Source organism: Galdieria sulphuraria (assembly GCF_000341285.1).
Source record: "Galdieria sulphuraria unplaced genomic scaffold scaf_28, whole genome shotgun sequence".
NCBI classification, from domain to species: domain Eukaryota; phylum Rhodophyta; class Bangiophyceae; order Galdieriales; family Galdieriaceae; genus Galdieria; species Galdieria sulphuraria.
The window spans coordinates 104056-129642 of NW_005178447.1; the positions used below are offsets into that span (position 1 = coordinate 104056).

At 36.3% G+C, this 25587-nt stretch overlaps 20 protein-coding genes and 1 non-coding gene across 23 annotated transcripts; 8 read left to right on the forward strand and 13 right to left on the reverse strand.

The window, feature by feature from the left end:
* Positions 1-10: 10 nt before the first annotated feature.
* Positions 11-1715, reverse strand: Gasu_34650 (lysyl-tRNA synthetase, class II). Its single transcript, XM_005705535.1, has 3 exons — positions 1335-1715; positions 125-1283; positions 11-73 (listed from the first exon to the last, which is right to left on the reverse strand). Exons 1-3 carry the CDS (start codon positions 1696-1698, stop codon positions 37-39), a joined length of 1560 nt encoding a protein of 519 aa, XP_005705592.1. The 5' UTR covers positions 1699-1715; the 3' UTR covers positions 11-36.
* Positions 1716-1720: 5 nt separating this feature from the next.
* Positions 1721-2745, reverse strand: Gasu_34660 (adenylate kinase). Its single transcript, XM_005705536.1, has one exon. The coding sequence runs from the start codon at positions 2685-2687 to the stop codon at positions 1863-1865; it is 825 nt and encodes a 274-aa protein (XP_005705593.1). The 5' UTR covers positions 2688-2745; the 3' UTR covers positions 1721-1862.
* Positions 2746-2750: 5 nt separating this feature from the next.
* On the reverse strand, positions 2751-4145 carry Gasu_34670 (protein disulfide-isomerase A4). The gene is made up of 4 exons (XM_005705537.1): positions 3950-4145; positions 3035-3889; positions 2912-2984; positions 2751-2864 (listed from the first exon to the last, which is right to left on the reverse strand). Exons 1-4 carry the CDS (start codon positions 4099-4101, stop codon positions 2784-2786), a joined length of 1161 nt encoding a protein of 386 aa, XP_005705594.1. The 5' UTR covers positions 4102-4145; the 3' UTR covers positions 2751-2783.
* A 5-nt stretch (positions 4146-4150) lies between these two features.
* Positions 4151-5235, reverse strand: Gasu_34680 (mRNA (2'-O-methyladenosine-N6-)-methyltransferase). The gene is made up of 4 exons (XM_005705538.1): positions 5135-5235; positions 4635-5084; positions 4409-4578; positions 4151-4350 (listed from the first exon to the last, which is right to left on the reverse strand). The coding sequence occupies exons 1-4, from the start codon at positions 5198-5200 to the stop codon at positions 4179-4181; spliced, it is 858 nt and encodes a 285-aa protein (XP_005705595.1). The 5' UTR covers positions 5201-5235; the 3' UTR covers positions 4151-4178.
* Positions 5236-5266: 31 nt separating this feature from the next.
* Gasu_34690 (peroxisomal membrane protein peroxin-2) lies at positions 5267-7395 on the reverse strand. Of its 2 annotated transcripts, XM_005705539.1 has the most exons (5): positions 6754-7395; positions 6566-6628; positions 6306-6451; positions 5737-6243; positions 5267-5679 (listed from the first exon to the last, which is right to left on the reverse strand). In XM_005705539.1, the coding sequence occupies exons 2-5, from the start codon at positions 6597-6599 to the stop codon at positions 5302-5304; spliced, it is 1065 nt and encodes a 354-aa protein (XP_005705596.1). In that variant the 5' UTR covers positions 6600-6628; positions 6754-7395; the 3' UTR covers positions 5267-5301. The 2 variants fall into 2 exon arrangements, with proteins under 2 accessions (XP_005705596.1, XP_005705597.1); XM_005705540.1 differs by lacking the exons at positions 6566-6628; positions 6754-7395 and adding an exon at positions 6629-6645.
* On the reverse strand, positions 6651-7745 carry Gasu_34700 (uncharacterized protein). Its single transcript, XM_005705541.1, has 2 exons — positions 7570-7745; positions 6651-7407 (listed from the first exon to the last, which is right to left on the reverse strand). The coding sequence occupies exons 1-2, from the start codon at positions 7610-7612 to the stop codon at positions 7199-7201; spliced, it is 252 nt and encodes an 83-aa protein (XP_005705598.1). The 5' UTR covers positions 7613-7745; the 3' UTR covers positions 6651-7198.
* Positions 7746-7905: 160 nt separating this feature from the next.
* On the forward strand, positions 7906-8696 carry Gasu_34710 (uncharacterized protein). Its single transcript, XM_005705542.1, has 5 exons — positions 7906-8166; positions 8215-8255; positions 8314-8357; positions 8406-8477; positions 8525-8696. Exons 1-5 carry the CDS (start codon positions 8054-8056, stop codon positions 8630-8632), a joined length of 378 nt encoding a protein of 125 aa, XP_005705599.1. The 5' UTR covers positions 7906-8053; the 3' UTR covers positions 8633-8696.
* A 4-nt stretch (positions 8697-8700) lies between these two features.
* Positions 8701-10635, reverse strand: Gasu_34720 (uncharacterized protein). The gene is made up of 2 exons (XM_005705543.1): positions 8998-10635; positions 8701-8936 (listed from the first exon to the last, which is right to left on the reverse strand). The coding sequence occupies exons 1-2, from the start codon at positions 10519-10521 to the stop codon at positions 8763-8765; spliced, it is 1698 nt and encodes a 565-aa protein (XP_005705600.1). The 5' UTR covers positions 10522-10635; the 3' UTR covers positions 8701-8762.
* An 82-nt stretch (positions 10636-10717) lies between these two features.
* Gasu_34730 (U6 snRNA-associated Sm-like protein LSm5) lies at positions 10718-11295 on the reverse strand. Its single transcript, XM_005705544.1, has 3 exons — positions 11138-11295; positions 11020-11085; positions 10718-10965 (listed from the first exon to the last, which is right to left on the reverse strand). Exons 1-3 carry the CDS (start codon positions 11270-11272, stop codon positions 10897-10899), a joined length of 270 nt encoding a protein of 89 aa, XP_005705601.1. The 5' UTR covers positions 11273-11295; the 3' UTR covers positions 10718-10896.
* Positions 11296-11300: 5 nt separating this feature from the next.
* Positions 11301-12585, reverse strand: Gasu_34740 (long chain fatty acid elongase). Its single transcript, XM_005705545.1, has 4 exons — positions 12552-12585; positions 11769-12498; positions 11598-11712; positions 11301-11541 (listed from the first exon to the last, which is right to left on the reverse strand). The coding sequence occupies exons 1-4, from the start codon at positions 12552-12554 to the stop codon at positions 11415-11417; spliced, it is 975 nt and encodes a 324-aa protein (XP_005705602.1). The 5' UTR covers positions 12555-12585; the 3' UTR covers positions 11301-11414.
* Positions 12586-12863: 278 nt separating this feature from the next.
* On the reverse strand, positions 12864-13925 carry Gasu_34750 (uncharacterized protein). Its single transcript, XM_005705546.1, has 2 exons — positions 13614-13925; positions 12864-13560 (listed from the first exon to the last, which is right to left on the reverse strand). Exons 1-2 carry the CDS (start codon positions 13832-13834, stop codon positions 13380-13382), a joined length of 402 nt encoding a protein of 133 aa, XP_005705603.1. The 5' UTR covers positions 13835-13925; the 3' UTR covers positions 12864-13379.
* Gasu_nc0037 lies at positions 13892-13965 on the reverse strand. Its single transcript has one exon. It is a non-coding gene; the product is annotated as a tRNA-Ile (tRNA).
* A 50-nt stretch (positions 13966-14015) lies between these two features.
* Positions 14016-15166, forward strand: Gasu_34760 (DnaJ homolog subfamily C member 9). Its single transcript, XM_005705547.1, has 5 exons — positions 14016-14174; positions 14230-14328; positions 14393-14590; positions 14648-14724; positions 14789-15166. The coding sequence occupies exons 1-5, from the start codon at positions 14157-14159 to the stop codon at positions 15108-15110; spliced, it is 714 nt and encodes a 237-aa protein (XP_005705604.1). The 5' UTR covers positions 14016-14156; the 3' UTR covers positions 15111-15166.
* Positions 15167-15205: 39 nt separating this feature from the next.
* On the forward strand, positions 15206-17059 carry Gasu_34770 (cell division cycle 2-like protein 1, cofactor of APC complex). Its single transcript, XM_005705548.1, has 2 exons — positions 15206-15350; positions 15402-17059. Exons 1-2 carry the CDS (start codon positions 15244-15246, stop codon positions 16936-16938), a joined length of 1644 nt encoding a protein of 547 aa, XP_005705605.1. The 5' UTR covers positions 15206-15243; the 3' UTR covers positions 16939-17059.
* A 1-nt stretch (position 17060) lies between these two features.
* Positions 17061-17975, reverse strand: Gasu_34780 (uncharacterized protein). Its single transcript, XM_005705549.1, has one exon. The coding sequence runs from the start codon at positions 17943-17945 to the stop codon at positions 17109-17111; it is 837 nt and encodes a 278-aa protein (XP_005705606.1). The 5' UTR covers positions 17946-17975; the 3' UTR covers positions 17061-17108.
* A 10-nt stretch (positions 17976-17985) lies between these two features.
* Gasu_34790 (hypothetical protein) lies at positions 17986-18496 on the forward strand. 2 transcript variants are annotated; one of them, XM_005705550.1, is made up of 4 exons: positions 17986-17997; positions 18048-18075; positions 18141-18267; positions 18319-18496. In XM_005705550.1, the coding sequence occupies exons 1-4, from the start codon at positions 17989-17991 to the stop codon at positions 18365-18367; spliced, it is 213 nt and encodes a 70-aa protein (XP_005705607.1). In that variant the 5' UTR covers positions 17986-17988; the 3' UTR covers positions 18368-18496. The 2 variants fall into 2 exon arrangements, with proteins under 2 accessions (XP_005705607.1, XP_005705608.1); XM_005705551.1 differs by lacking the exon at positions 17986-17997 and having other exon boundaries at positions 18026-18075.
* Positions 18497-18670: 174 nt separating this feature from the next.
* Positions 18671-19765, reverse strand: Gasu_34800 (uncharacterized protein). Its single transcript, XM_005705552.1, has 2 exons — positions 18925-19765; positions 18671-18869 (listed from the first exon to the last, which is right to left on the reverse strand). Exons 1-2 carry the CDS (start codon positions 19738-19740, stop codon positions 18819-18821), a joined length of 867 nt encoding a protein of 288 aa, XP_005705609.1. The 5' UTR covers positions 19741-19765; the 3' UTR covers positions 18671-18818.
* Positions 19766-19885: 120 nt separating this feature from the next.
* Positions 19886-20766, forward strand: Gasu_34810 (uncharacterized protein). The gene is made up of 3 exons (XM_005705553.1): positions 19886-20149; positions 20205-20541; positions 20604-20766. The coding sequence occupies exons 1-3, from the start codon at positions 20012-20014 to the stop codon at positions 20657-20659; spliced, it is 531 nt and encodes a 176-aa protein (XP_005705610.1). The 5' UTR covers positions 19886-20011; the 3' UTR covers positions 20660-20766.
* Positions 20767-20775: 9 nt separating this feature from the next.
* Positions 20776-22017, forward strand: Gasu_34820 (adhesion regulating molecule family). Its single transcript, XM_005705554.1, has 3 exons — positions 20776-21365; positions 21416-21547; positions 21599-22017. The coding sequence occupies exons 1-3, from the start codon at positions 20796-20798 to the stop codon at positions 21728-21730; spliced, it is 834 nt and encodes a 277-aa protein (XP_005705611.1). The 5' UTR covers positions 20776-20795; the 3' UTR covers positions 21731-22017.
* Positions 22018-22715: 698 nt separating this feature from the next.
* On the forward strand, positions 22716-23976 carry Gasu_34830 (uncharacterized protein). The gene has a single exon (XM_005705555.1). The coding sequence runs from the start codon at positions 22721-22723 to the stop codon at positions 23888-23890; it is 1170 nt and encodes a 389-aa protein (XP_005705612.1). The 5' UTR covers positions 22716-22720; the 3' UTR covers positions 23891-23976.
* Positions 23977-24015: 39 nt separating this feature from the next.
* Gasu_34840 (formamidase) lies at positions 24016-25586 on the forward strand. Its single transcript, XM_005705556.1, has one exon. It carries the CDS (start codon positions 24156-24158, stop codon positions 25317-25319), a length of 1164 nt encoding a protein of 387 aa, XP_005705613.1. The 5' UTR covers positions 24016-24155; the 3' UTR covers positions 25320-25586.
* The last annotated feature ends 1 nt before the right edge of the window (position 25587 follows it).

Here is a 25587-nt window from a genome sequence, read left to right on the forward strand (position 1 = left end):
GCATTATTCTTTGCCATAAAATCTATTTTTGGGAGTTTATTCAGGTTTTAATAAAGGAAATGCAATAACTTGACTTTCATAAAACATGAGTCATTCAGTTAAAATAAAGTTCATACCAACTTACCGAATAGAAGAACTATTCGTCAACAACATAACCAAACGATCGATTCCCATTCCCATTCCTCCCGTCGGTGGCATTCCTTGTTCCAAAGCCAATAAAAAGTCTTCATCCAATTCCTTCCCAACTTGTTCTGATCCGTGCAATTGTTTCATAAAACGTTCACGTTGTTCTATGGGATCATTCAATTCACTAAAAGCATTGGCCAATTCTCTTCCAGCAATATACAATTCGAATCGTTCAGTTAACCGTGGATCCTTGCGGTGTTGTTTAGCCAAAGGTGATATTTCTATAGGATAATCCAACACAAAAGTTGGTTGTATCAATAATTTTTCACAATAATGCTCAAAACAACTGCTCAATAACTTTCCCAAACTATCTATACTATCCCAATCTTTCATACTTTCTTCCATCTTCTTTTCAACAGCCGATTTCGCAGTCTCTATATCCGGAAAGGATAAGATATCCAAACCTAAAGTTTCTTTTACCAATTCATTCATCGTCACTCTCCTAAATGGAGCACCAAGTTGTATCCTTTCTTCCATATATACTATCTCTGTTGTTCCACAAACTTGATTGGCAACTGTTTTGATCAATTCTTCAGTCAAGTTCATCATATCTTGATAGTCTTTGTATGCTTCATACAACTCCAAGGAAGTAAACTCAGGATTATGTCTAGTAGAAATACCTTCGTTACGGAAAACTCTACCTATTTCATATACTTTTTCAAAACCTCCAACGATACATCTTTTTAAAAACAATTCAGTAGCTATTCTCAAAGTCAACTGCAAATCCAATGCTTCGTGATAAGTAACAAAAGGAGAAGCATCCGCTCCACCCGCAATGCAATGCAAAGCAGGCGTTTCTACTTCCATAAATTGCTTTCTTTCCAAAAACTCTCGAATAGTGGATACAATTTGAGCTCTTTGTTTCAGAATTTGGCGAACACTTGGATGAACAATCATATCCAAATGTCGCAGTCGATAACGTTTCTCAACATCCATTAAACCGTGAAATTTATCAGGTAATGATAATAAACTTTTTGCCAACATTTGCCAATCTTCAACAACGATACTTAACTCTCCTTTATCTGTACGTTTTATACAACCTTGAACGCCCACAATATCACCGATATCCACCAACGACTTGATATAACGAAAGGAATCTATTTGTGATATTCTCAACACCATTTGGAGAACTTTCAAAAGAACCATACCTTTTAAAGTCTGTTGTTCCACATACAACTGAATACTTCCACTATCATCTTCTACGGTAAGAAACATCAATTTACCAAAAGTTCGCTTGCTTTTGATACGTCCGGCAAAAGATATTTGTACTTGTGTAACTTGTTCACCTGGAGACAAGTAATCGTAAGTTGTTTGCAATTCCAAAGCATTATGTGTCTTATTCCTAATCATCAAGGTTGAGTATGACTGAGAAAACGAGAAAGTCAATTCACCATCGATAAGGGCATAAGTAGAGAATCCAGCAGTTTGTAAAGCTTTGAGTTTATCCATTCTTTGTTTTCTCAAAGCAGCTTGTTCTTCTTCTTCCTCTCTTTGTTGTTGTACCGACTCCATCAAAGGGTTGGAGACGGTTTGTTCTCTTTGTGATTTCTTTATCTGTTGACAACAACTGAACAACGGAATATATGGAGTGGACGACTTTCTATGAAATGAAAAACTTTTCTTCCTTTCTCCAACACATTTTTTACAAAAATGAACATTACTTGATACTATTCCAACTATAATAAACATGATGATGATTTTCTTCCACCAATGCAGGAAGCCAAAGTGAATATGCTTTCTTCCTGTTGTATTCGTTCACATATTTCCTTATAAATCTCATCGGGTGCTCGTTCTCCTGAAAAACAATGTAATAGTCCCTTTTGTCTATAATATTCTACTACTTGACTAGTTTGTCTTTCAAAAGTTTCCAATCTTTGTTGAATAACTCTCGCTACATCATCTTGTCTCCCAGAAGATAAACCACGTTGCAATAATCGCTGTTTCATAACTTGCAACGAACAGTCCAAATACAATACAGCAATACAACGACCCACTTGTTTCTCAAAAGCTATGGCTTGATCCAGTGTTCTAGGAAAGCCGTCCATCAATATGGCTTGCGTACCTTTACGCCGTTCTCTTTCAATAGCTTGAGATAATAACCCCAACGTCACGTAACCTGGAACAATATTTCCTTCATCAATAATAGAAGCAATCCAATTCCCTCGCAATGTATTTTGTAAAGCTTCTTTTCTCAGCAAGTCACCGACACAAATTGGTGTCCATCCCAGTGCTTTTGCTATCATCGCACACTGAGTACCTTTTCCACTACCTGGTCCACCTAGAACAAAGAATATAGCAGGTTGTACTCGACAACAACAATAAGTATGACAAGGTAAATACATAGTCCGAGGAATGGATGGAATTGCTGGACAAGTACATAAGTTTGAATCGTTACTACCACCAAGTTTCTTACAACTCAATATATATCGAGGTAATTGGAATCTTTTCCAATACAATGAAACAAAAGCAAAGTGTTTTTGGTTTCTTACATACCACTGCATTCTTGACGCGTCTTTTCTTAGTGATTGGTATTATTGAACAAGTCGTAATGGAATGTAAAAGATTAGCAAAAGAATCGATTTATATGATACTATTCTTCAATTCGCATCATCATCATCTAAAGCATCACCAACTGCTTGAGCTTTTAAATATTCCGAGTCTTTGATAGTAGCAAAAAACTAGTCCAACTCAAAATCCATTGCAACAAATTCCAAAAGTCACTTACTTTGATAATATTTTGTTTTCGAATCAAATTGTTGCGTTTATGGGGAGATAAATCCTTTCTTTTCAACTCTTTCCTATCATGACTTGTGAATAATGATATAGGGATATGTGACAATCTACTTACTCAATCTTGCTCAATTCCTTATTCAAATATGCATCTCCACCATTCTTTGAATATCGTTCCATCACAGTCAAATAAAATCTAGCATTTTGTAACAACTGGCCTCTCAAGTTTTGGTTGTTGATTTCTTCTTCTGCTGCCTGACGAATAGACTCGTGTTTGCTGATATTCGAAGTTATAAAATCGCGAGCATAGTTATCCATCACTTCAACTCTTCCAGCATCTTGTAAAAGTTCTCCTCCAACATCCAAGTCCAAACCAACTTGACGATTCATAAACTCTACAATAGCTATCGCCATACGACTGGAATCATATTCCATTGGTTTCTTATCTTTTCCTGCTGGAAAATATTTCAATGTGGGAAATCCAGTCACGCGATATTTCTCTGCAAGCTTTCCATATTTATCCGCATCTATCGCAGCTATCACTACTCCTTTCACTTGATGATAGGTCTTGGCTACTTTTTCTAATTGTGGTTTCAATGTTTTACAATGACCACACCAAGGAGCATAAAACTCTACCAACACATGACTATAAGGATCCATCACCACTTTATCAAAATTGTCATCCGTCAACTCCACCACAAAAGTTTCCACAGGTATCAACTTGATGGACTGCTGAGTATGGTTTTGAATAAAAGCAACCAGTCCAGTAGCTGTACGTTCACCTGTGTATTCTATCCAGTCACTTGTAGTATTTCTTGATGACAAGAGTTTGATGGTAGGATAACCTTGTAATTGGAACCGTTCTGATAAAACTTTGTCCTTATCCGCATCTATTTGTGCAACGATGATTTGCATATTGTTTTTTACCGACTCTCCAAGTCTTTCTATTTCCGGTGCCAAGGCTTGACAATGACTAGGAATAGGTTTTGCAACTCATACACTTATATATAAAGATATATGTAATACAACTTACCCACACCAAGGTGCATACAATTCTATTAAAGCAGGTTTACTACCATCTATCACAGAGTCAAAGTCTTCATGAGTCAAGTCTGGATAGTAGAGTGCACAAGTTGATAATATCAAAGAGAAAAGAATGAAACTAGCCAACCACGTTCTTTGCATGGTGCCAAGTTCAACCAAAGAGAAGTTTTCTTTTTTTTGCAACGACCAACAATTCAATCCAAATTCAAAGCAATTTATTATTGGATTATCTCTTCACATATTTCTCCAACGACTTCATTGCCTATCGATACCCAATAGTTGCGCAAGTTATTTTTCCTAGCAAATATTTCCAAATATCGTCCATTAGGTATCATCTGTTCAATTATTTCATAAATTTCATCCGGTTTTTGACTTTGTCCTCTTCTTTCACTAGGCCACACGGAAATAAAGAGATTATCCTACTATCCCATCTCATACTGTTACTTACCTACAAATAACGTCACCAACCCTATTGCCACAAAAGTTACTAGGCAATACTCCTCTGAAACCAACCAAACAAGTTTCTTTAGCATGTTGCAAATAGAAACCATGATTTTTTGCAAATCTTCTATTAACTGTATACTTCACCCAACTAATATCATCCACCAATTGATAACCCTATTCGAAAATAGTTGAAAGATGTGTCGATGGCATAAAACACTTCTCCAACTGACCCAACGTTGAAATAAATGCAATGCCGTACGATATTTGGCATTGATAACCCAAATAAACATGAAACCATTCTTTTGCAACTTGTGAATAGGCAACGAAGCAATACATTCATCTGATAACTGATTATACCCAAGTGCTACTCCACGTGTTGGATTGGCTGTAGCCAACTGCCATGGAGGGTCCATCATGATAGCATCAAAGTTATCCACTAACTGTGTCAACTGATCCCAAGGTGCTTCACGTACATCACAACGAACAGGTATACAGTGAGGTGGAATTTCATAATCTTCAGGTTCCCATAACTGTTCTTCCATAGGTACGCATTCCTTATCATCTTCGGTCTTGTCTTTTCCGCCATCTAACTGACCGTCTGCTTCAGAAGATATCAAACCACCTAAAATCTGACACAGCTCTAGAAACCGCTTTCTCAGTTCCAACTCAGTTTCTTCAATCTGAATCAAAAGAATGAGAGTTGGTGGCTTTGCTTTCAAGAGTTTCATACCTCGGCCCGTAAACGATAGTCATCGAGAGGAGCATCACCATCATTTGAAAAATGGGCGCCAATCATATTTTTTCTTCGATGGAAATTTTCCAAAAGGCCAATGAAGATTTGTTTGATTGATTTGTTGTGGTTTTGAGTGTGCATCTATTTATCATAGCGAAGAATGTCTAAGAACTCTGAAGTTTGGCATGGACTAGAGTAGGACTGGTATGAGCAACAGGACCCACTCTAGAGATGCCTCGAACAGTATCACCGCAACGTTCACAACAATAACCAAAACTTTGCATAGCCCAACTTAAACAATAATAACAATAAGCATGTCCACAAGGTCGAGCTAAATGTGGCATTTTAGGAGGAACACAACGACAAATGGGACAAGCATCTGCAGGAATATCTTGTCGAGTCTCACGATGAAGCAATCTTTTTCCAATGATATCACGAAACAATTGTTTAACTACATTGGAACTAAACAAAGGCCACAGAAATAGTAACAACTCTGTAAATTCTTCCCATACAAGCTGACGGTTAAGAAACTCGAATGATACCTATTTTCATTCCGTTACAAGATTGAATATCCAACGAATCACAAACAAAAAAAGTACCATTCTCGTAGCAGACAGGTCTCGATAAACCAGTCGAGCACCGACAATTCGTTCGACAAGAGATACATAAGTACCATCATACAGAAAAAGAATAAAGTTGACAAGACAAGCTATACGATAGACACGTTCTCCCAAATAACAACAACGACTCAACAAAGAAATATGAATTGGTGCAAAACTCAACCAACGACGCAATATTCCACTTGTATCCAGTCTAGTATATATCCACGGCACTATCACATATAGGAAACCAAATACAAACCTTTGTTTGGTACTTAGACCTACTATTTCAGTACCATAACAAGTATCTTTGATATTTATAGGATAGTGAAATATACTTCGTAATAAGTTGGTCCAATGAAATGAATCAAAAGCTCTTTCATCTCGATATTGCAAGTTTTGAAGGGTTTGTCCGGGAGTAGGGGTATTGGTACCTGTAAACTGAGCAAAATAAATAAACTTTAACAAAGCTTGTAGTTCAGGCTTCAGTGAAACCAATATTCCAGGCTATGTGACCATAATTGTGTTAGTACGTTATGGATAGTCTATCTATTCACTTATAGTCTTACTGGTAGAAATCGAAATACTTGTTCCAGTTGAGACCACAATAAGGATAATACTTCTTCGTCAAGTTGTGCAGCATCCAATTGGTTGACTCGTTGTATTTTTATCTTTATATTACTTTGTTTTCTTTGACCTTCCAATCTCCAATGCTCTAGCCCATAACATCAGTTGTTTCAATATGCTCTTCCCATAACATCATTCACTCCTGAATATGATATGTCTTATCCTATCCAGACACAAATCGGATAGTCTTACTTAACTAGACTACAAATAGATACTCCAAGAAAACTATGTAACATGAACAAATCCGAAGAAAATCATAGTAGACCTATCCACATACAAACGATATGAAACTTAACAAAACCGGGTTGTGTAGTTGCGAATCTATTCCGGTTGGGATATTATTATTTCGAAACTTTTTCCAAATAACAACATAAAAATGTCTCGTTATACAAATATCAAAATATGAAACAATGCATTATTATAGAATACATTTTATATACCTCTTTGTTGCTTTTGCCTTTCCCCTCTCCACCCAAAAATAATAAACAAGGACATGTTCTTTCATTTTACACTCTACAAAATATTCTTTTCCAAAACCAATAATAACACTAGTCAGTTACCAACTATTGGATAATGACTCATTATTATCCACCTGTTGTTGAAATAACTCATTCAACACTTGTTTCGGATCCTCACAAGGTTCTTCTCTTGTGTCGACTTGTGTCCAGACACGAAGCGTTTCCACCAATCTTTGTAGTCTCGAAATATCCCAACGATAAGGAACTACCAACTTGGTACAATAAATCATAGCTTCCACGTCACCCAGTTGAGCACAAAGTTGCAAGAGCTCTTTCACCAACTCACTTTCTTGTGGGTCGATAATCTTCACACATAGTTACATAATTTGTTCTCTAAACGTTTCCAAGGTTTGCAAGGTAGTACCACTAGCACTATTGAAATTTTCCAACTGATTATTAGAACAAGTAAACCATACTCCCATAACTATCCAAGCTGACCTACACGAGTCACTGCGTCGGTGTCTATTCAACACAAATGAAGAATAGCAATGATTGGCTAAAGATATGTGAGTCTCTCTCTCTCTCTCTCTTATATATATATATATATAATCTCATCAAGACCAACAGAATAAGTTTCATTGGATAAAATGAAAAAAGAATATATATATATATATATAAGAGTGTATGTAATTGTATTCTCTGTTGCAAATATCCTATCTATGATAGCAACCTAAGAAGAGTTTCTTACCATCACGCCAAAAATATTTGCTATTGTTCTTCTTGCACCGCATCTTATGAAAAAGTTTCCAACCCTACTTTTTCATCGTTTCTCGGTGCTATCAACTTTTTTCCAACGAATCAAAGCATCCTTTTGTGGTTGACATAACAAAAGACTTAACCGCCTTGTCGTTGTCTACTTGTGACGTGGGCATTTAGATAGTTGCCGGAGTATATAGATTAGGCAATACCCTTTTGAACCACGTAGAAGAGAGTTACTATAAGCACCGGTACCAAGGTAAAAGGCCAAAAAATGTTACAAAGCCAGCTACCCGTCAAAGGTGCTTATATTTAGTTTGTAGTGTTCATTATGCTTTTGAAACCAAGTTGCTTTATTTCTGATCTCAAGTATTTCTTTTCGTTTCACAATACGCAACCATCGTCGTCGTGTTTTATTTCCATCCCATCTCATGAAAATAAACTTTCATGATCTTTGTGGTTTTTTATAAATAACAATGACGAGTTTTACTTCCCAACCCACAACAACAACCATAGTCAATCATACTTCTACTTTGGAAATATTATTGGCACGTTTATCAAGACGCATATCTTTATTGGAAAACTTGGAGTAGGTATTTTCTTTATAGTTCTCATTCCCTTATGTTTCCTTTCTTAGTACACTAGACCAAGATGTTTTTTTTCTGACTGTATATAAAGGCAAGTTGGATACCTCAAAAAGTATTGTATGTATCAACCTTTCAATTGGATATTATAGAAACGGCAAAGACCACGATACCTTTGTTATCTGATTGTTTTCAAGTAAGTACGCACTATAGTTGTTACCATCAAAAGTGAGCGTGAAATCAGTTATTGGAACAAGAACATGTTTTGGATATTACAGAAGAAGATTGGGAACGTCAGTTAGATGATATTCTTCAGGTGAGTAAAACTTTATTTTCCTTTGATGGAGTTAAGAAAGCAACTAGTCAAAGATAGAACAACAACAGGAATGGAACCAAAAATGGAAACAATGGGAAGAATTAGTGACGATGACGAATCATAATATGCAAAGAAGTGATGATATGCCATTCTAAAAAAATAGTTCAACATCTATTGATCATATAAAGAATATCGAATGAGATATCTATTTATTCTTCCATTTTCAACCGATGAGAAAAGAAAACCAACACCCAAACAACTTATTTCTCATCGTTGAAAAAGTTTCTAAAGTGGAGACCAAGTTGCATATTCCACATTTCTCAACAACAACTTTGGTGGAGACTGATCAAGATATTGAACGAACAATCCTTGTTCTTCTTCTATTCCATATCGACTGGCATTTTCATGTTGACCAACATAACAAAAAGCATCACTATGAGGTGACCAAAAGGTTTGTGACTAAAATATTCCATAAGAATACTATAGATTATCATCATAAGATTATCTATCCACCACTTACCTTGATAAATTGGTCAAAGAATGGCAAAAAATTACAAACAAAAGTACAACTCAATATCAAATTGGAATATCGATAAATACTCCGTTTGGGAATATCCAATACCAGAAAATAAGATTCCCACTTTCTTCTTCTTCTTCTTCTTCTTCTTCCTCCTCCTTCTTCTTCTTCTACTACTCCTCTTATTATTGTTATTATTCTTTCAGTTGACATATCAGATAAGGTTTCTCTTATATCATGGCTCTCTCCAAGTGATTGAATAACTAAACACAACAACTTTTCATGATCAGGACTCCATTGAAAAGCACGAACTCCTTGAAAATATTGTATAGAAACAAACTCCATCGATGGCTCATTCCATATAGAATACTCTTGAGTAAATACAATGGGCTCCCAATTCCAACAATTATTATCCAATTGATAGACTTGTAAAGTAGTTGGATTCTGAACATTGGGTAAAGCTACTTGAGTAGTTGACTCTTCTAAAATGGAAATATATTTCATATGGCTTGTCATATGAAAAGCTTTTCTACCAAAATAACTTCCCAACTCTAGCGTATATTCAATATTCATTAACGCTACATTCACTTTGGATAATAATAAACGGTCAGCTTGTAATCCTTCTACACTGGGAATGTTATCATCTCGTTCTAAATAAAGAATAAAGTCACCATGTTCCGTATTACTTATCCATTGTGGTGCAGCAAAATAACCAGCACGATGAGTCAGAATGACTTGTGATTGTTTTGCCTCTTCTTTACTACATTGCTCATATTCTGCTGTTTCTCTTATATTCATTTCTTGATGAGATAAATGCTTTGATGATATAAAAGACTTCAAATTCAATAAAGCAATAGTATCTCCATTAATATGTGCCACTAAATAATCTTCATGTGAACAAGTATCAAAGAAAAATGTATTCAAAGTGCATAATTCAACAGGCAATGCAATCTCATCCAATACACTGGAAAGATATAAACACAAAGGTGCAGCTCCATGTTCAGCAATAAAAGTAAAATAATTACCATCTGAAAACCAAAGATAATAAAAAGGAGGAGTTGAAATGGCCAACTCCTTTCGCTTCCCATTCGAATCCACTACGACACAAATATGACTTGCAAAGGATTGAAAGTAAGTAAACAGAATGGACTTTCCAAAAGGATCCCAACAAGGTTGCTTAAAGTTGTTTTCTTGACTACTCGCCTTTGCAACTATATGAATATCTGTACCATCAGGATTACAAGTAACTATAGTGGAATCCTTTAGAGTTGCTAGAATTCGGTTGACAGGAAGTCTCTGTTGAAAAACTCTATGTAAACAAGCTTTCCTATGGTCACCCTGAAATAGTTCCTCTACTCTTAATAAAGGTATACGCTGTGAAAGTCTTTCCCACAATCTATTCTCAGTAGCCAAACGTCTCCAACGTCGACAAGTTTGAGAACATTGAAATAGTGAAAAACTATCCAACTGTTTAAATATATACACAACTAACTCGTCCGAAAGTAATTGAAAATTGTCTGAGAACATACAAATACTTTAACAAACTACACAACACTCCACTATGCCCAAAGTCATCGGATAAAACCAAGTCTAAGAGAAACAAAAAAGTCTTCAACACAATTGGACAAGTTGATTTCCGTCCCTTTGAGCATTCCATAAGGACATCCTTTGGACATTCGAGTAGTAAAAGAAGAGAGCAAAAAAGTGCCATTTTTATCCATTTGAGAATTTGATCTCTTTTATATATTATATTATATATATATATATAGAGATAGAGAGAGAGAGAGAGAGAGAAGAGTCTAGTTGGAATGAGTATTGTCTTATTCTTTGAGATGACACAAGAAAACACTACTTTCTGTTAAAGTGCCAAGTTCTTTCCAACACGACTCTTTAAGTCAACAGTTACAAAGTTTCGTTGGGACCTGCACCACCAGGAATCAACACGCATATATTATTTCCATTGAGAAGTATCTAAGGAAATCTATCTTCACAACTCTTTTAAGAAAAGAGGATTAACGAGTTTACCTGATCCAAGTGCGTTCTTATCAGCCCTTCAGAGGTCCACTCATACTCTGAAACATCTTCCAATACCTATAGAGTCTCAAAAATAAACACTCTTTGACTGCAGTCCAACTCTTCGTACCATATTCACAAACTGATCGAATCCTCTTAAAATACCGGTAAACTCCTTGTCCGTTTTCATAAGAACCCATATTTGGGAACCAATACACTTGTCTACCAACTCCAACGGAAGAACAGGAGGAATCGTTTCACTCATCTTTCTTCAAACTTTCAACTCCCCCCACAACATTAGTCAACGGTGATTCAAGGAAATCCAGTCTGTTTATTGTAAAGCGTTTTGATCCACTTTCTACATGAAAAAAAAACAAATACGTAGAAAGTAAAACACAAATAAATGATCAAGTATCTTTCTTATCCTTCAATTGTTTCTTCTTATAAGTATTCATGTAAAAACGAACAAACAGTGCGAGGTACGAAAATAAAACAACGATTCCTGCTATAGCACCCAATTCAGTTCCATAGCACCTAATGTTATTCTGGTTAGTTACTTAACCGATACAATATATTCATCAATCCATTACTTGTCAAAGTCAAAACCATTCAAGATAAAAACTCCATAGGCATAAGAACAAACAAAAACATCGATGATAAACTGAAATATCTGCAAACTTGTCAAATAACGCTTCCACCACAATTCTGTCGTTCAATGATATCAAATGGCAAAATATACAAACAAAAAAAAGTTTACAAACCTCGTTTCAAGGCAGTCATTGCAAAATAATAGTACATAATAACGTGAACACCGAGGTTCAAAAATATAGGTACCCACTGTACAGTACTATACTCCCTTTGTTCAATCCAACATAGAACAAGCGTTGCTGCATGGTGATATTCGTGTAAAAAGGTTACAGGCTTCTTTCGAGCAACCAATAAAAAGGTATCAAACAACTCCACATATTTGAAAAGATAATTCAACCAATAAATAAACTGTAGGCGACCATCATGATGAATAGTGGAACCACAAACCAACTCATGTGGGGTATAAAGTTGGATCTTTTCAAAAATAACTGCACCGAGGGAAATAAAGAGAATCAAAGAGAAAAAACTTAAGGAAATATTGTAGAGAAATAGCAGTAGGGAAGAACGAAGAGGCTTTCGATTGAAAACGAACAACTTGAAAGCTCTAGTTAGCGTAAAATACAGAACGCAGGTCACCAAAGGAATCCAACTTGAAGAAAAGGGAGTAACTCCTTCTCGAAAGCGAAATTCCTCAAGTGAGTCAAAAGTCTTACTCATTTCTTCGATGAAAAAAAAGTTTTGAAAAAAGTAACGACGGCTTTTCGAAATTTCTATGGTGGCAGAAATCCAAAAGTAACCAATAAAATCTGCTTTAGATGTCCCTTGTCTTCCTACCAATCCTGAACTGAAGGGCATCACTTCGTTATGATCCCGTATACTTCTCTGTAATGTGATTCTATAGCCCTATCAAAAGTTATCCTAAAGAATTGGGATAAATGATATATTTCGAGAGATACCATTGATCAAGAATATAGTTTACACCGGTACAAAGCTTATTAATTTCACCATTGTGCAAGGCAAAAAAAGACGCTAAAAGGCTACTAGCTATACCAGCGGACTTAGCCCTGAAAATTTGGGATCCATAGCATTTAAATTCTTTTCAAAGACTGTAATTAGACATTAAAAAAAATAAAGAATGAAACTTTTCGCTGTTGACAAAGGAAGATATAGAATGTCAAAGCTAACTCCAAGACTGGATTACATCAAATAAATAGTATCAATAACGGGTAAGGTGAAATACACGATGCAAAAAAATCAAGTTCGCTGAAACAACAACATTAGTGTTTATCTCAAGTATAGAAACATAATCTGCATAGTTTCCAATTTCTTGTGCAGGTTGGGCCCATTAAAACGTGTTCGCATAATAAGGCTAATTCTTTCTTGTGCCGCAGTGGAATCTCCAAAATAAAAACGATACTATTTCACCAACTTCAAAACTTCTCTTTTTCAAGCTGCGATTCTAATTTTGTGAGCAATTAATTATTAAAAAGTTACAAAATTCGAAAAAAAAAAAGGATTGCGTGTTCTACAGTGCTAAATTAATGCCACTCTTTAATAAGCTAGTGAAGCAATTATTTCACGCTGCAAAATAATTTTAGATTAAGAAAAATAATTTTTCAAGACGAACTTTGACAAAATTTGGCCAGTTTTCAACTTCACGATTTCATCACACAGCCTCTATTTTTTAAAACAATATCTTAACCCAAAATCGAAAAAGGACTTTACTCACTTGTTCATTCTCATACAAGAAAAACAGATGCATTCTCTAGTCTCAAATGGATCATTTAAAAGCTTAATTCCGATTCGGAGAAAAGTTGACGTTCAATGAACTGTATAGGTTCAAGTAATTTTTGAATGCCTTGACACAGGTTATAAACATGTTTTCGCAAACTGGAGTCATCATATAGTTTTGAATCATTGCCCGAGGCCCGAAGTTTTTCAAGATAAACCTTTAGAGTGTCAAAACTGGTGAGTTGGTCAGTCAAATGCCGAAATCGAAATTCTCGTCATAAACTTACTCGAAAGATTGTGTTGGCAACGTCGGTTGCAACTGCAAAACCAAGTGGGCAGCGCTCTTATGTCGTTCGATGTATGCCACAAAAGAAAAGCATTCTTCAAGCCCTGTCAACAATCCCTCAAACCAACTTGTTGGTAAGATATAACGTGCTCCTTCCGCCTTCCCTTTGGCAATATAGCTATCTTCTAAAAAAACCAGACTCTCAAAAGGATCTTCCGACATTATTATCAAAAGTCATGGGACCCAGCCCCAAAAAAAATCGCCATATTCTTCCATGAATGCTTCCCGTGAGGGTCGAACTCACAACCTTCAGCTCATAAGACTGATGCTCTAACCTATTGAGCTAGGGAAGCATTATCAAAAGTTACTATTTTTCAAGATATAACGATATGTCAAATAAGCTATATTACTACTATCTTAATGTTGAAAGAAAAGTTCAAACACTAAATATTACTCTTTTTTTTTTGGAAAAGTTGATTATTATGGATTGTTTGAGACTTGTATTTCGTGCTATTTGAAATGGATTTCCCGCTATTTTATTTTCATGGTTGACTTTTACGAGGTAAGGAGAGGTTGTATAGAAGGTGTTTACAAGAAAGAGATAATCTTTCTTAAAGGTAGCTGGTGTTTCTCGTAATGCGAGCAAAGAAGAAATTAAAAAAGCGTACAGAAAACTTGTGATAAAAGTGCATCCTGATAAGAACCGCGATGACCCTGTAAGTATGTTTCTGGTTGCTATTATTCGTTCATGTAGCGTTGGATTGTGTTGTTGAAAGATAGGATGCCACTTCCAAGTTTCAGTCATTGCAACATATTTTTGAAGTTCTTTTGGATGAAGAGAAAAGAAAGATATACGATGAAACAGGCCAAGACCCTGATAGTGACGAGTGCTTTAGTAACCTTTCACCGGAAGATATCTTACGTTTTTGTCGTCAACACTTTGGTCAAGTAACGGAAGAGAGTATCATTGAGATGGAAGTAAGTTGTTATGTTGTTTGTTGCAAAAAGAGAGACCCAAGTTGATGGAATGGATAGAGAAAATATCGAGGGTCGAAAGAAGAGGAAGAAGACTTGAAACAGTTTTATATTCGATTTCAAGGAAATTTGCAACGGTAGGGTGAAAGAGATAGAAATAGAGTATAGGAAATGTACTAATTGTGATATCTATATGTATAGTATTTTATTTTATATTATTTGTAGTGACGATAGTGATATTCCTCGTTTTGTTCGATTTTATGATGAATGTATATCCAAAGGACTTTTGGAATCAACTAGATTGTATAAGCAATCCAAACGGAAGATGTTGAAACGTTGCAAGTCAATCAAGGAACGTAACTTATCTTCCGTTGACAATGAGCAAGGCACTCCAAGGAAAGAGGATAACAAGAACAGTCTAACACAACTCATATTATCCAATCAAAAGAAACGATCAGTTGCATTTGATAACTTTTGCGATGCCATATTAGAGAAAGCAACTCAAAATAAAAAACGAATGTAAATCTTCCCTAAAAAGAGAGTGACTCTTTCTTCTTAGACACGAAAACGGCATTTGGGTCTAATCTTAAAACCGTTGAATGGCTTTGCTGTCTCAAGTGTTGTGTTTGCTACAGCAATGATAACAACTTTATAGTATGGAAATAGAACCACAAAATACTTGCATAGATATTATGAGTCGTTCTGTTCCTACAAGTCCACCACCCAATGTGACTCGTAAACGTCCTAACCGGTATAGTGATAGGTAAATGAGACTAGTTCGATCTTGTAACCGTTATTCACTTATGAACACAAGGTTTATTCCTAGTCGTGAAGGTGGGGATTTAGTATCAGCTTTCTCTTTATTAGAAAGTCCTAAACAATCCAAACCTTTGCCTTGGTTGGAAAATTGTTCCGATAACCATGTCTCTAGTTGTGTCTTGAGGATATCCAATGGAGCATCTCCAGCTAGTACTTTATCCCATTCTCGCTCAGAAAGAGATAACATTGGTGATGAAGAAGAAAGCACGGTGAATCAAGAAGACAGAGTAGAAACTAGTTATAAACACGTTCTTAGACAAGAATTGTTTGGTGAATGGTGGAATGAGACCCACTGTTTGGAGAAGAGTGATTCTTATAATAACTTGTCTGGAGTAGACTCGAGTTGTCAAGACTATTCTAATGGTTTCAACTCAACTTTTGGAGAGGTTAGACAGTGGAAGGATTGGAAACAATTGAATAATAGCTCAAAGAAGCTGTTTCGTTTCAAAGCTCGTTCAAAAAGTAGATTGGTAACTTCTCCATTGAATCTTTCTTTAGAAGGACTCTTATCTTCAGAAGTTTTTACATCGACTCCCACTACAACTAGGAAAATTGTAAAGTCGCCTTATAAAGTTTTGGATGCTCCTAATTTGGCTGATGACTTTTATCTCAATTTGGTAGATTGGTCTTGTAACAATATCTTGGCAGTTGGATTGGATCGATCAGTATATCTTTGGAATGCATTGAATAGTAAAGTTACCAAACTTTGTGAAGTTTCTAGTGGTGATGCTATTTGTTCTGTAAGTTGGAGTCCTCGAGGAAAGGAATTGGCAGTTGGCACTCGATGTGGTGAAGTTCATTTATACGATGTTTCTTGTTTAAAGAATATTCGAACTTTTATGGGACATACACTACGTGTAGGTTGTCTTTCATGGAATGATAGATTGCTTGCTTCTGGTTCTCGAGATCATTCTATACGTGTAAGAGATTGGAAAAGTCCTTCGAACCAAGTCATTGAACTTTGTGGTCATTCACAAGAAGTTTGTGGTTTGAAATGGTCTTATGATGATAAATATTTGGCTTCTGGTGGGAACGATAATAAGTTATTCATATGGAATCCTGGTTGTAGTTTTTCACCTGTCAATCGATTGGATCAGCATACAGCTGCAGTAAAAGCCATTGCTTGGTCACCTCATCAAAGTGGATTACTTTGTTCTGGAGGAGGTACAGCAGATCGATGTATTCGGTTTTGGAATGTTGTAAGTGGCACTCTATTGAAGACAATAGATACTGGTTCACAAGTATGCAATATTGCTTGGTCTAAAAATGTGAATGAGTTTGTATCTACACACGGCTATTCACAGAATCAAATTATTGTATGGAAATATCCAAGTCTGTCCAAAGTGACAACTTTGACTGGACACACTTATCGAGTTTTGTATTTAGCTGTTTCACCCGATAATGAGTCCATTGTAACTGGAGCAGGTGATGAAACTTTACGATTTTGGAATGTCTTTCCTGGAACAAAAACCAAAGCAGATACGATGGAATCAAAAAGTATGCTCTCCAGTTGCCGAACTTGTTTAAGATGAGTTGTGTGAATATTTTGTCCTTTTTCACGAGAAATAAAGAACAAAATGATGATACTGCTCCATCAGACCAAATGTAGTATTCTGTCAAGTGAGTGTAGTGAGTAAATATTATTATCATCGTCTCATAAGACTACAATATCTGTTCTGGTTCATCATCGGAGCACTTTTCATTACTTTTGCAACTTGTGAGCAGTATTGAATACTCCTTTGGTGGCTTTCGAACATACTGCACATCGACCACCGTTCTTGCGATGATATTCAAGTGCACAAGACTCACAAAAATAATGTCCACATAAAGTGACAACAGGTGATACAAAAGACTTTCTACAAATAAAACAAGCAAAAGGAAGTTGTTCTACTTTCTTGTTTTCAACCAGAGTCGCTCGTTTCTTTTGTTTCTGCTCTTCTTCCCACTCTTGGTCCAATTGCCAACTACCCTTATAGTCACTACGGTCGTGTAAAAACTTGCAAGCGTCTCCAAATCCACAATATCCAGTTTCTTTATAGTCTTTACAAATATCGGGTTGATAGTCAAAACGAACACTCACACGAATATGTGATGGCGCCGTTTTAGGTCCAAAGATACCTCGCTTCTTCCTTTCAGTTGGTTCTTCTTCTACTACAGTTGCAAGTTGGTCTTGAGGTCCTGAAGGCATAGCTGAAGGATTAGAATCATAAGCAAGATGTTTTAAGGGTTCATTTTGGATACGTGAAGTGAAATGAAAAGGTTTGCTTGTGGTAGTTCTTCCTATTGAGTTGTTATCTTTCACGGATTTCCTATCAGGTTCTATCAATTCATGAGAAGGTTCTTCTTCTTCTTCTTCTTCAGTTGATAAAGTAGTAAGCTTTTTGGAGTTTCTGTTCCTTTTCTTCAACTGACCAAGTTGACTTAGAGGATCATCATCATCATCATCTGTTCTCTTCTTCTCGTTTTCCAACATGTCTTTGAATGAAAACGATTCTTTCAAGATTTGCTTACAAAAGTTGGAACAACAGTTACAAAACATTCAACAAGATTTGAATGACTTTATTCAACGTACAAGTGAAGAAATGGAACAAGTAAGTTTGGAAAGTGTATGATATTTGTATATTGCAGAACAGCTGTTTAGATGGTAGACAATGTGTCTAGTCATGTGGGTAAGCTATGATAAGTCTTGACCATCTTTGGATGGATATAATATTGATTGTTGTTTTGGTTGTAGATATAGCCAAGAGAGCAGTAATGGGTTTAGATGTTGAAGTGGTACAGAAGAAAACTCTCGAGTTGTGCTCTGCTTTGCAACAGACAAGAGACAAGTTGTTGTATGTGGATGTTATGGCAGAAAAAGTGTATGTTGGATAGAATAGTGAAAGTAAATCACATTCATATGGAAATATTAGGAATCGATTGAAAAGTATTGTAATAGAGTTGTTGAAAACGAGTCACTAGAGAGTGAGTGAGTGTATAAAGAGCTTTATTATTGATTTTTAGTCGATATGGACAAGTTGAGTAGGAGAAAGAAACAAGACTTGTTGAGAATATTCTTCCAATAAAGTTTGAACATAATATTTCATCACTGAATAGTCTACTATTTGTCGACATCGTTGAAACTTATTGCTACAAAGTTGTTGAGAATAATGAAGATGGGTTCTCATATATGTTAAAGTGGAGAAAAGGTCACTATGATCGATTTGAATATGTCTATAATGAGTTCCATTCTTCAATAGCATCAATAACAAGTCTTCGAATATTCCCAATCGAATGATATCCACATCTGCAAAACAAAGATTGGCCAATCTTCTAGAATAAGAATTGCCATCGATATCTAACACAAAGAAAGTGATTTGCTCCCAAACTTGAATTGGAAGAAAATAAGAAGGAGAAGCAGCTTGTGATAGATTCAAGTCTTCCATTTGCTGAGTAAAAGCAGCATCACAAAGAGGACCACCATCTGGAAATATCTTTAAGATATCTTCAAACGAAGAATCGACTAAATAGTTTCTTACATGTCGACTTTGTTCATTGTCACAAGCTTTTATCAACGACAAACGATGGTTGCGACCTTCTCGGAGGGAATGTCCGGTTGGACTTCCTCGAAAAATGGCAGTCATAAGTCTATTCGTAACATTCCATAAACCTCCTTCATAACAACTAGGAATAGTACTTCTCATTTCTGCCAATTTGGGAAGTTCCAATAGATCACCAAAAGGTACCAATATATCTTCAAAACATTGGGATATTTTAGCAGGAGAAAGAATAGGAAACTGAGGCATATCTTTGTCCTCCATTTCTAAGAATGATAATGGAAAACCATGATAGTTCTCTATCTTGTTCCATATTCCTGTTTGTTGACAACGTATTTTGTTAGGATTTCTGGGTTCATCCAGCAAGTTAAGGAATAGAACGGTATCTTGAATATTGTTTTCTTCCAATAATATTTGTTGTATGACAGCAATAAGTGGCTCTACGTTTTGGTTATATTCGAATTCCTTGTCGATATATTCAGGAATATGCAAAGTTCCGTTGTTAATTTCCACTACATAAAGATATCCCTTTCGTTTGGCAAAGTTTTCAACATCGGATCGATTCATTTTGTAGCCTATCCAAGGTTGTATTTGGGATTGAGCTATTTGCTTCAACTCTAGTGAAATAGAAACAGGGACAAGAAGAGGTTGTTTGGTAGAGAGTTGACTGGATTCTCGACGTTGTTGTAAATAATGAAAGAGGTCATAATGAGTATGTAAATATACCAAACCATAAAGAAATAATAAAAGAGAAATAAAAGCAACTATTCTAAAGCGGGACAAATAACGGGTTACCATAAATGGAATCCAATTGCTTATTTATGGCCAAAGCATTGGAAGAGAGACAAAGAGAATATAGAAAATGAATCAATCTATGAGAAAGAGAGTTGATACAGTTGTGTTGAATGAGAAAGAAAAAGAATGCAATATTTATGGATATATAGTTTCTCATATAGGGAATGATCATTTTCTATTCCTCTTTTGAAAATTCTCGGATTACCACACAAAGCTTCATCCGATGGGATGGAAAATCTCCCTTTGTAGGATATTCGATTGTTCTTTTTCAGGCATGTGGATACAAAGGAAACCAAACTATTCAAGTGCAATGATAACTGCAGTTCCACTAACCAATATGGGAATACAAAATATGATTTCTGCTTTTACTACTTGTTTGGCTTTGGAAACCCAGTGGAAGTTACAAACCAACGTAAGTTGTTGTGATGAATAGTGTTGCAAGGAAATGGGAATCATATTGGATTTAGTTATTTGCTATCAAGTTACCAGGGATACGAATCAATATGCCTAAACTACCTTTGCCACAGATAAAAGGAAACAAAGGACAACAATCCAAAGATGCTGGTTCTTTGTATGTGGATGACAATCCCAATAGCGGCTTATTTACTAAAGCAACCGCACCAAGAAAGACAAATCCTTCTTCTACCAGTTCCACTTCTTCACAAGTTCGAGTTAGAGCTGCAGGTAGTCCTGTCAAAGTACCGCAGGCTCCTACTCTGGATGAAATAAGACAAAGAAAGGGAATCGAAACAACAGTGACTGGAAACGAAGGTTGGAAGCGATTTCCTTCAAGAAGACGTCCTGGTAGGGGAAAAATATATGTATTTTGGACATATATATGTATTAAGCAATCTTTTTACAAATAGGTAAAGATATGGATATGTTTTTGAACATGTCAAAGGACATGAAGCGTGGTTCATGAGGGAAAAGAGAAGATGTTTGGAATATGCTTTCTTCAGAACTTGACTATTTTAATTGTTGGTGTTGTTTCCAATAAAAAGATTTCTTGTGTCGTTGTTGTTATAGCTATTTGGCATACAATCCTTTGCATTGAAGAAATGGAAGAGGTTGGAGAGAAGAAGAAGAAGAAGACTGGTAATCACAACTCCATCCTATTTCAAGTAGCTATGGGAACTGCTCAACTACAAAATAAGAGAATCATATCGGAACCTAGAAAAGGAACTCTCTTGTTGTGTTGGATAAGTGATGAGTTACATTTACAGTGGAAGAACAGAGAAACTGGGGTTATAGAGCAAGACTTGAAACTTTCTAGTGACGCTTTGTTTCAAAGAGTTGAAGGTGTTCAAGATGGCAATATATATGTGTTAAAAGATTGCAGTAAAACGAACAAATATTTCTATTGGTTACAAGAACGTCCAACAATAGAAAAAGACGGCGATTATTACGCTTTTCAAATTCAACAACTGATTGACGCCAATACAAGTGAGAAAAGAGATAGCAACAAAAGTGACTCTTCTTTATCCAACGAATATTCCGCAGTTGCAGCCAATTCATTGGAAACAGTTTTACAAAGCTTGAGACAGTTTCGACCACCAGTCACTGACCTTAATCAAGTATTGTCTGCCGAACGTATCGTTCCTATTGTATCGGATCCCAACTTGGAACAAGTGAGGAAGGAATGACTTGTTTTGATAGACTAAGTACCTTTTTTTAATAGTCCATTCATAGTTTATACGAATATCTTCCAAAGGATGACCAAAATAGAGAGGGTCTAATCCAAGTCCTCTCAAGTCCTTCGTTTCGTGAACAAGTCCATATTTTAAATGCTGGCTTGCGTTCTCCTTATGCGGTAAGTGAAGAAACGAAATCAATTGAGGAAAATGAACTTGTTGTATATTAGCCACAACTTTTATACTCTCTGGGATTTCCTGACGCTGTGAATAATGGTCCAGACTATGTAAAGGCATTTATTCGTGCTATTATTCAGGACAAGAATCTTGACCATGAGAAGAAGCAGAGAGGAAATGGATGAAATGAGAAAGTTAGTATATTATCCGTCAGCATAAACACGCAATTGCTTCCCATAGCATAGTTTAGAAAGCAATGGGAACGAATGTGTCACCGATAATAGGAAAACTATATCTTCGATGTGGAGTTGGTTTGATATGGTTCTTTCGAATTGCTCTCTTCCTCCTCCTTTTTGATATGGATATTCTCTTCATGAGCCCTCCCGAGTTCCATTCTTTTACGTTTTTACATGCAATCCCTGTGTTTTATTTTTTCAATAAATTGAACGATAAGAAAAGAGTCTGTTATTACCTTTTCTAATTCCTGTACAAGGCGTCCATATTCTACATCTGTTCTCAACTGTCGTAAGGAGGACAGCCGAACCCCACACAAGGGACAATTCATACTTGTTGATTGCAAATATTTCTTGATACAACTATCACAAAAGCGATGTAGACAAATAATTATAGTGGTAACCTTTTTCAAAACACCCATACAGAGTGGACAAGTCATAAAAGACTTTGCCAGAGACTCAGGAATCTTACAAGTAACAGAGTCAAATACTAAGGGCAAGACAGGGATGTTCTCTATTGAAGAGTCCGTCTCTTGGTTAGTAGTATAATGGGTCATAATAGAATAGCTATTGGGAATGACCCATCAATTAAAATGACAAGAGAGAATGAATGAATGAATGGCCGTGTTGCTGTTGTGTTGAGCGCCAAAATGGCTTTCAAATAGCATTTTTTCTTTTTGAAAAATGGTTGGGATGTCTTGGAAAACTCTCTTCATGAGCCACAAGTTGTGGCTATGTATTGTTCTACTAGGACTATGGAAGTGGTGGCAGACGAATATTTCATTTTTGATGATAGAAGGCGATAAAAAGTTTGCTTCCACACAGCATTCTTCCCTAACTGTCTTGTCTTTGCCAACCACTCATAGAGAAACTACTGAGTGGTGGAAAGGAGAACGAGAAATCGATAACTTTTTCTGGAATAATGTAAGGGGGGCTAATACTATGTGGAAAATCAAGAACTTGTGTTATGCTCCTAAACGAGGTTCATTCGTGGTTTACAAAAATGACGTCAAGTTACTTCCAAAGTTTGTACGAGATTCATCCAAGTTGGTTCAATTAAACCATAAACCCCAGTTATCTTCCAATATAAAGTGGATTCGAGGAGTCTCACTTTTATTTGACGACTTGAGAATGGAAGAGTCAGGAGCTCATCTTTATTTTCATTTATTACCTGTGTTGAGTGGTTGGAGAATGGCAAAGGAACGATGGCCAGTTGAAAATATTTCGATGACATTTCAACATTTGAAAACCAGAAAACCTGCAGATAAACAATTGCTTGACCTCTTGTTGTATCATACTCCTGAGAAACAAATGGTCGAATTGAATCATTCTCGAATGACTGATTATGATGCCATTTGTTGGGAGCATGCTATTCGAATAGATCAATCATATGTCGGTACTGCAGACTCTTTTTCTTTCTCTCTTTATGTAAAACAGCTGGTACAAGATAAATATCGTATTCAGATTCCCCAACATTGCAAACATACAGAAATAGACAAGAAAAATCAAGTTTGGGTTATACAACGAAGAGTACGAGCGAGACAGATCATCAATATTGACGACTTGATTCAATTTCTGGAGAATAGAGGCATATCTCGTGAAAATATTCGAGTCTTTGATTCTCCTAATGCGGTATGTTCATCTACAGGTTGTTTTGGTTATCCCGTGTGTGACGACATCACCGAATCTTCCAAGCAAACTTGTCGCAAAAGTGGTCATCGGTTGGAAGAAGATATCAAGTTGTTTTCTCAAATTACGCTACTTTTATCCATTCATGGTGCTGGAAATGTACACTATCTTTGGATGCCACCAAATGCACATGTTGTGGAGATATTTCCTTATCATTTTCTACCTACTAAAGTGTATGAAACTTTCGCAAATTTGAGCAACTTGAAATACTTTCGGTATGACGTGAAGGACTCCACTGTTTATTTGGAAAATATGGAAAAGAGGACGCACAACTTTACCGTGCATCAGTGTTGGTCAGATAATAGTTGTCGTCCCAAAGTGAAACAGTTACCCGTTTTCTTACCACTCGAAGATAAAGGAAATCTGGCTATTCTATTGGAGAAAGTGATAGAATCTTGGAAAAGTACCTGCAATCAACGATAAGCTCTGACACAGAGAATCAGAAATCAAGTTTTTATGATTCAATCTTTTAAAATCCTCACCTGGATGATCCCGGAGATTCAAGACGATGATCTGATCAGCTTTTTCTCTTTTTCGGTAGGATATCTTAATCATCAGCAGAGATAGAGAGAAATTATCGGCCAAAATGATATCCTTTAGACCAAGTCTTTTCTCTCCACGAAACTTCACATTTTGTTATTGGGTGATTAAGAGAGAAGACAGTTTAGGAGTGAACAGTAGTTGACATATGGCTACAACTGAAAGGATACCCAATATATTTCCTGTGAATCCCAGTTTGGAACCTGCTCAACAGAAAAAGCCTTTTCATAACCGTTGGCATCCTGAAATCCCACCGGTTGCTCAGGTCAAAGTAAATTCAGTGTTTCGTGTAGAAATGATTGACTGGACTGGAGGTCAAATAAAGAATAATGATAGTGCAGAAGATATGAAAACTGTGAATTTAACTCGTTGTCATCATCTATCTGGACCCTTTGCAGTTTTAGATGAACAAGGTCAACCAGCACAGCCTGGAGATTTGCTGGTAATAGAATTATGTGATCTGGGTGCTTTGCCTGAACATGAATGGGGGTATACCGGAATCTTTGATCGTGAAAATGGAGGTGGTTTTCTTACTGACCATTTTCCAAAGGCTTCCAAAGCAATATGGGACTTTGAAGGTATTTATGCTTCTTCACGTCATATACCTGGAGTAAGATTTGCTGGAATTATCCATCCGGGAATTGTTGGAACGGCTCCCAGTAAGGAACTGTTGGAAATATGGAATGAAAGAGAACGGACATTGGTTGAAGAAGGTACTGAAAAGATGACACTTGCTTCCGTATTGCAATGTCGTCCGATGGCTTTATTACCTGAACCCAAATATGCTTTGTTGGGTTCCATCGATCCAAAGAACAGAGAATTTAATCGCATTGCGTCGGAAGCAGCGCGCACTATTCCTGGTAGAGAAAATGGTGGAAACTGTGATATTAAAAATCTAAGTCGAGGCAGTAGAGTATATCTACCTGTGTTTGTTCCCGGAGCAAACTTTTCTATAGGAGATCTTCATTTTAGTCAGGGAGATGGTGAAGTATCATTTTGTGGTGCTATTGAAATGTCTGGTTATGCCATTCTTCGTTGTCAAATCATTCGCAATGGAATGGATCGCTATTTGTCACCAATGGGTCCAACCAAGCTTCATGTGAATCCTATTTTTGAAGTAGGACCTTTGGAACCGAGATATTCGGAATATTTGGTATTTGAAGGCGTTTCAGTGGATGAACAAGGCAGACAAACATTATTTAGATGCATCTGTTGCGTACAAACGGGCAGTATTGAATTGCATTTATTACTTTACGAAATTTGGCTATTCACCCGAGCAAGTTTATCTATTGTTAAGTTGTTGTCCTTGTGAAGGAAGAATATCTGGTATTGTCGATGTTCCTAATGCATGTGCTACTTTAGCTGTACCCACTGCTATCTTTGAAATGGATGTTCGTCCCAAAGTTTCCGAGTTGCAACCTAATGTTCGTGTCATGCAGATATCCTTGCCTCAATGTTCTTATGATGGGAGACTTGCAACTTTTACTCCCCATTTTCGTTGACTGCTTTTATAAAACAAAAGATATCTCTTTGTTTGCCTATGATCTTCATTCTACATGCATCATAGATATTGACACATC

Excerpts from the sequence above, each read along its gene's own strand:
- Gasu_34820 (XM_005705554.1), top strand. The coding sequence starts at position 20,796 with ATGGAAGAGGTTGGAGAGAAGAAGAAGAAGAAGACTGGTAATCACAAC. Across the intron at positions 21,366-21,415 it reads CGGATCCCAACTTGGAACAA|TCCATTCATAGTTTATACGA; the intron begins GTGAGGAAGGAA and ends TTTTTTTAATAG. Across the intron at positions 21,548-21,598 it reads GCTTGCGTTCTCCTTATGCG|CCACAACTTTTATACTCTCT; the intron begins GTAAGTGAAGAA and ends GTTGTATATTAG.
- Gasu_34670 (XM_005705537.1), bottom strand. The coding sequence starts at position 4,101 with ATGCAAAGAACGTGGTTGGCTAGTTTCATTCTTTTCTCTTTGATATTA. Across the intron at positions 3,890-3,949 it reads TTGTATGCACCTTGGTGTGG|TCATTGTCAAGCCTTGGCAC; the intron begins GTAAGTTGTATT and ends ACCTATTCCTAG. Across the intron at positions 2,985-3,034 it reads AAGGAATTGAGCAAGATTGA|GAAAGAGTTGAAAAGAAAGG; the intron begins GTAAGTAGATTG and ends AAGTCATGATAG.
- Gasu_34740 (XM_005705545.1), bottom strand. Across the intron at positions 11,713-11,768 it reads AATGACTGCCTTGAAACGAG|AATTGTGGTGGAAGCGTTAT; the intron begins GTTTGTAAACTT and ends ATTGAACGACAG. Across the intron at positions 11,542-11,597 it reads AATGGTTTTGACTTTGACAA|GTGCTATGGAACTGAATTGG; the intron begins GTAATGGATTGA and ends GAATAACATTAG.
- Gasu_34680 (XM_005705538.1), bottom strand. The coding sequence starts at position 5,200 with ATGATTGGCGCCCATTTTTCAAATGATGGTGATGCTCCTCTCGATGAC. Across the intron at positions 5,085-5,134 it reads ACTATCGTTTACGGGCCGAG|ATTGAAGAAACTGAGTTGGA; the intron begins GTATGAAACTCT and ends CTTTTGATTCAG. Across the intron at positions 4,351-4,408 it reads GTTGGTGACGTTATTTGTAG|TGAAAGAAGAGGACAAAGTC; the intron begins GTAAGTAACAGT and ends CGTGTGGCCTAG.
- Gasu_34730 (XM_005705544.1), bottom strand. The coding sequence starts at position 11,272 with ATGAGTGAAACGATTCCTCCTGTTCTTCCGTTGGAGTTGGTAGACAAG. Across the intron at positions 11,086-11,137 it reads TCGATCAGTTTGTGAATATG|GTATTGGAAGATGTTTCAGA; the intron begins GTACGAAGAGTT and ends GAGACTCTATAG. Across the intron at positions 10,966-11,019 it reads TAAGAACGCACTTGGATCAG|ATACTTCTCAATGGAAATAA; the intron begins GTAAACTCGTTA and ends AGATTTCCTTAG.
- Gasu_34780 (XM_005705549.1), bottom strand. The coding sequence starts at position 17,945 with ATGTTTTGTAACTGTTGTTCCAACTTTTGTAAGCAAATCTTGAAAGAA.
- Gasu_34710 (XM_005705542.1), top strand. The coding sequence starts at position 8,054 with ATGACGAGTTTTACTTCCCAACCCACAACAACAACCATAGTCAATCAT. Across the intron at positions 8,256-8,313 it reads TTTTCTGACTGTATATAAAG|AAACGGCAAAGACCACGATA; the intron begins GCAAGTTGGATA and ends TGGATATTATAG. Across the intron at positions 8,478-8,524 it reads AGTTAGATGATATTCTTCAG|TCAAAGATAGAACAACAACA; the intron begins GTGAGTAAAACT and ends GAAAGCAACTAG.
- Gasu_34800 (XM_005705552.1), bottom strand. The coding sequence starts at position 19,740 with ATGGTAACCCGTTATTTGTCCCGCTTTAGAATAGTTGCTTTTATTTCT. Across the intron at positions 18,870-18,924 it reads ACAATGAACAAAGTCGACAT|ATGGTGGTCCTCTTTGTGAT; the intron begins GTAAGAAACTAT and ends AGATATTTCCAG.
- Gasu_34830 (XM_005705555.1), top strand. The coding sequence starts at position 22,721 with ATGTGGAAAATCAAGAACTTGTGTTATGCTCCTAAACGAGGTTCATTC.
- Gasu_34840 (XM_005705556.1), top strand. The coding sequence starts at position 24,156 with ATGGCTACAACTGAAAGGATACCCAATATATTTCCTGTGAATCCCAGT.
- Gasu_34750 (XM_005705546.1), bottom strand. The coding sequence starts at position 13,834 with ATGTCGGAAGATCCTTTTGAGAGTCTGGTTTTTTTAGAAGATAGCTAT. Across the intron at positions 13,561-13,613 it reads TTGCCAACACAATCTTTCGA|TTTTGACACTCTAAAGGTTT; the intron begins GTAAGTTTATGA and ends CCAACTCACCAG.
- Gasu_34810 (XM_005705553.1), top strand. The coding sequence starts at position 20,012 with ATGTGGATACAAAGGAAACCAAACTATTCAAGTGCAATGATAACTGCA. Across the intron at positions 20,150-20,204 it reads AGTGGAAGTTACAAACCAAC|TTATTTGCTATCAAGTTACC; the intron begins GTAAGTTGTTGT and ends TATTGGATTTAG. Across the intron at positions 20,542-20,603 it reads TCCTTCAAGAAGACGTCCTG|GTAAAGATATGGATATGTTT; the intron begins GTAGGGGAAAAA and ends TTTTACAAATAG.
- Gasu_34760 (XM_005705547.1), top strand. Across the intron at positions 14,329-14,392 it reads ATAAGAACCGCGATGACCCT|GATGCCACTTCCAAGTTTCA; the intron begins GTAAGTATGTTT and ends GTTGAAAGATAG. Across the intron at positions 14,725-14,788 it reads TTTCAAGGAAATTTGCAACG|TATTTTATTTTATATTATTT; the intron begins GTAGGGTGAAAG and ends CTATATGTATAG.
- Gasu_34720 (XM_005705543.1), bottom strand. The coding sequence starts at position 10,521 with ATGTTCTCAGACAATTTTCAATTACTTTCGGACGAGTTAGTTGTGTAT. Across the intron at positions 8,937-8,997 it reads TCTTTGACCAATTTATCAAG|TCACAAACCTTTTGGTCACC; the intron begins GTAAGTGGTGGA and ends GGAATATTTTAG.
- Gasu_34690 (XM_005705539.1), bottom strand. The coding sequence starts at position 6,599 with ATGTTACATAGTTTTCTTGGAGTATCTATTTGTA. Across the intron at positions 6,452-6,565 it reads TCTTGGAGTATCTATTTGTA|AGCATTGGAGATTGGAAGGT; the intron begins GTCTAGTTAAGT and ends GTTATGGGCTAG. Across the intron at positions 5,680-5,736 it reads ACCTGTCTGCTACGAGAATG|GTATCATTCGAGTTTCTTAA; the intron begins GTACTTTTTTTG and ends GAATGAAAATAG.
- Gasu_34650 (XM_005705535.1), bottom strand. The coding sequence starts at position 1,698 with ATGGAGTCGGTACAACAACAAAGAGAGGAAGAAGAAGAACAAGCTGCT. Across the intron at positions 1,284-1,334 it reads GGAACAACAGACTTTAAAAG|ATTCCTTTCGTTATATCAAG; the intron begins GTATGGTTCTTT and ends TATCACAAATAG. Across the intron at positions 74-124 it reads ACGAATAGTTCTTCTATTCG|TCAAGTTATTGCATTTCCTT; the intron begins GTAAGTTGGTAT and ends GTTTTATGAAAG.
- Gasu_34700 (XM_005705541.1), bottom strand. The coding sequence starts at position 7,612 with ATGCGGTGCAAGAAGAACAATAGCAAATATTTTTGGCGTGATG. Across the intron at positions 7,408-7,569 it reads CAAATATTTTTGGCGTGATG|AGAGAGAGAGAGAGACTCAC; the intron begins GTAAGAAACTCT and ends TATATATAAGAG.
- Gasu_34660 (XM_005705536.1), bottom strand. The coding sequence starts at position 2,687 with ATGCAGTGGTATGTAAGAAACCAAAAACACTTTGCTTTTGTTTCATTG.
- Gasu_34770 (XM_005705548.1), top strand. The coding sequence starts at position 15,244 with ATGGAAATAGAACCACAAAATACTTGCATAGATATTATGAGTCGTTCT. Across the intron at positions 15,351-15,401 it reads CCTAACCGGTATAGTGATAG|GTTTATTCCTAGTCGTGAAG; the intron begins GTAAATGAGACT and ends TATGAACACAAG.
- Gasu_34790 (XM_005705550.1), top strand. Across the intron at positions 18,076-18,140 it reads CAATGTGTCTAGTCATGTGG|ATATAGCCAAGAGAGCAGTA; the intron begins GTAAGCTATGAT and ends TTTTGGTTGTAG. Across the intron at positions 18,268-18,318 it reads GATGTTATGGCAGAAAAAGT|GAATCGATTGAAAAGTATTG; the intron begins GTATGTTGGATA and ends TGGAAATATTAG.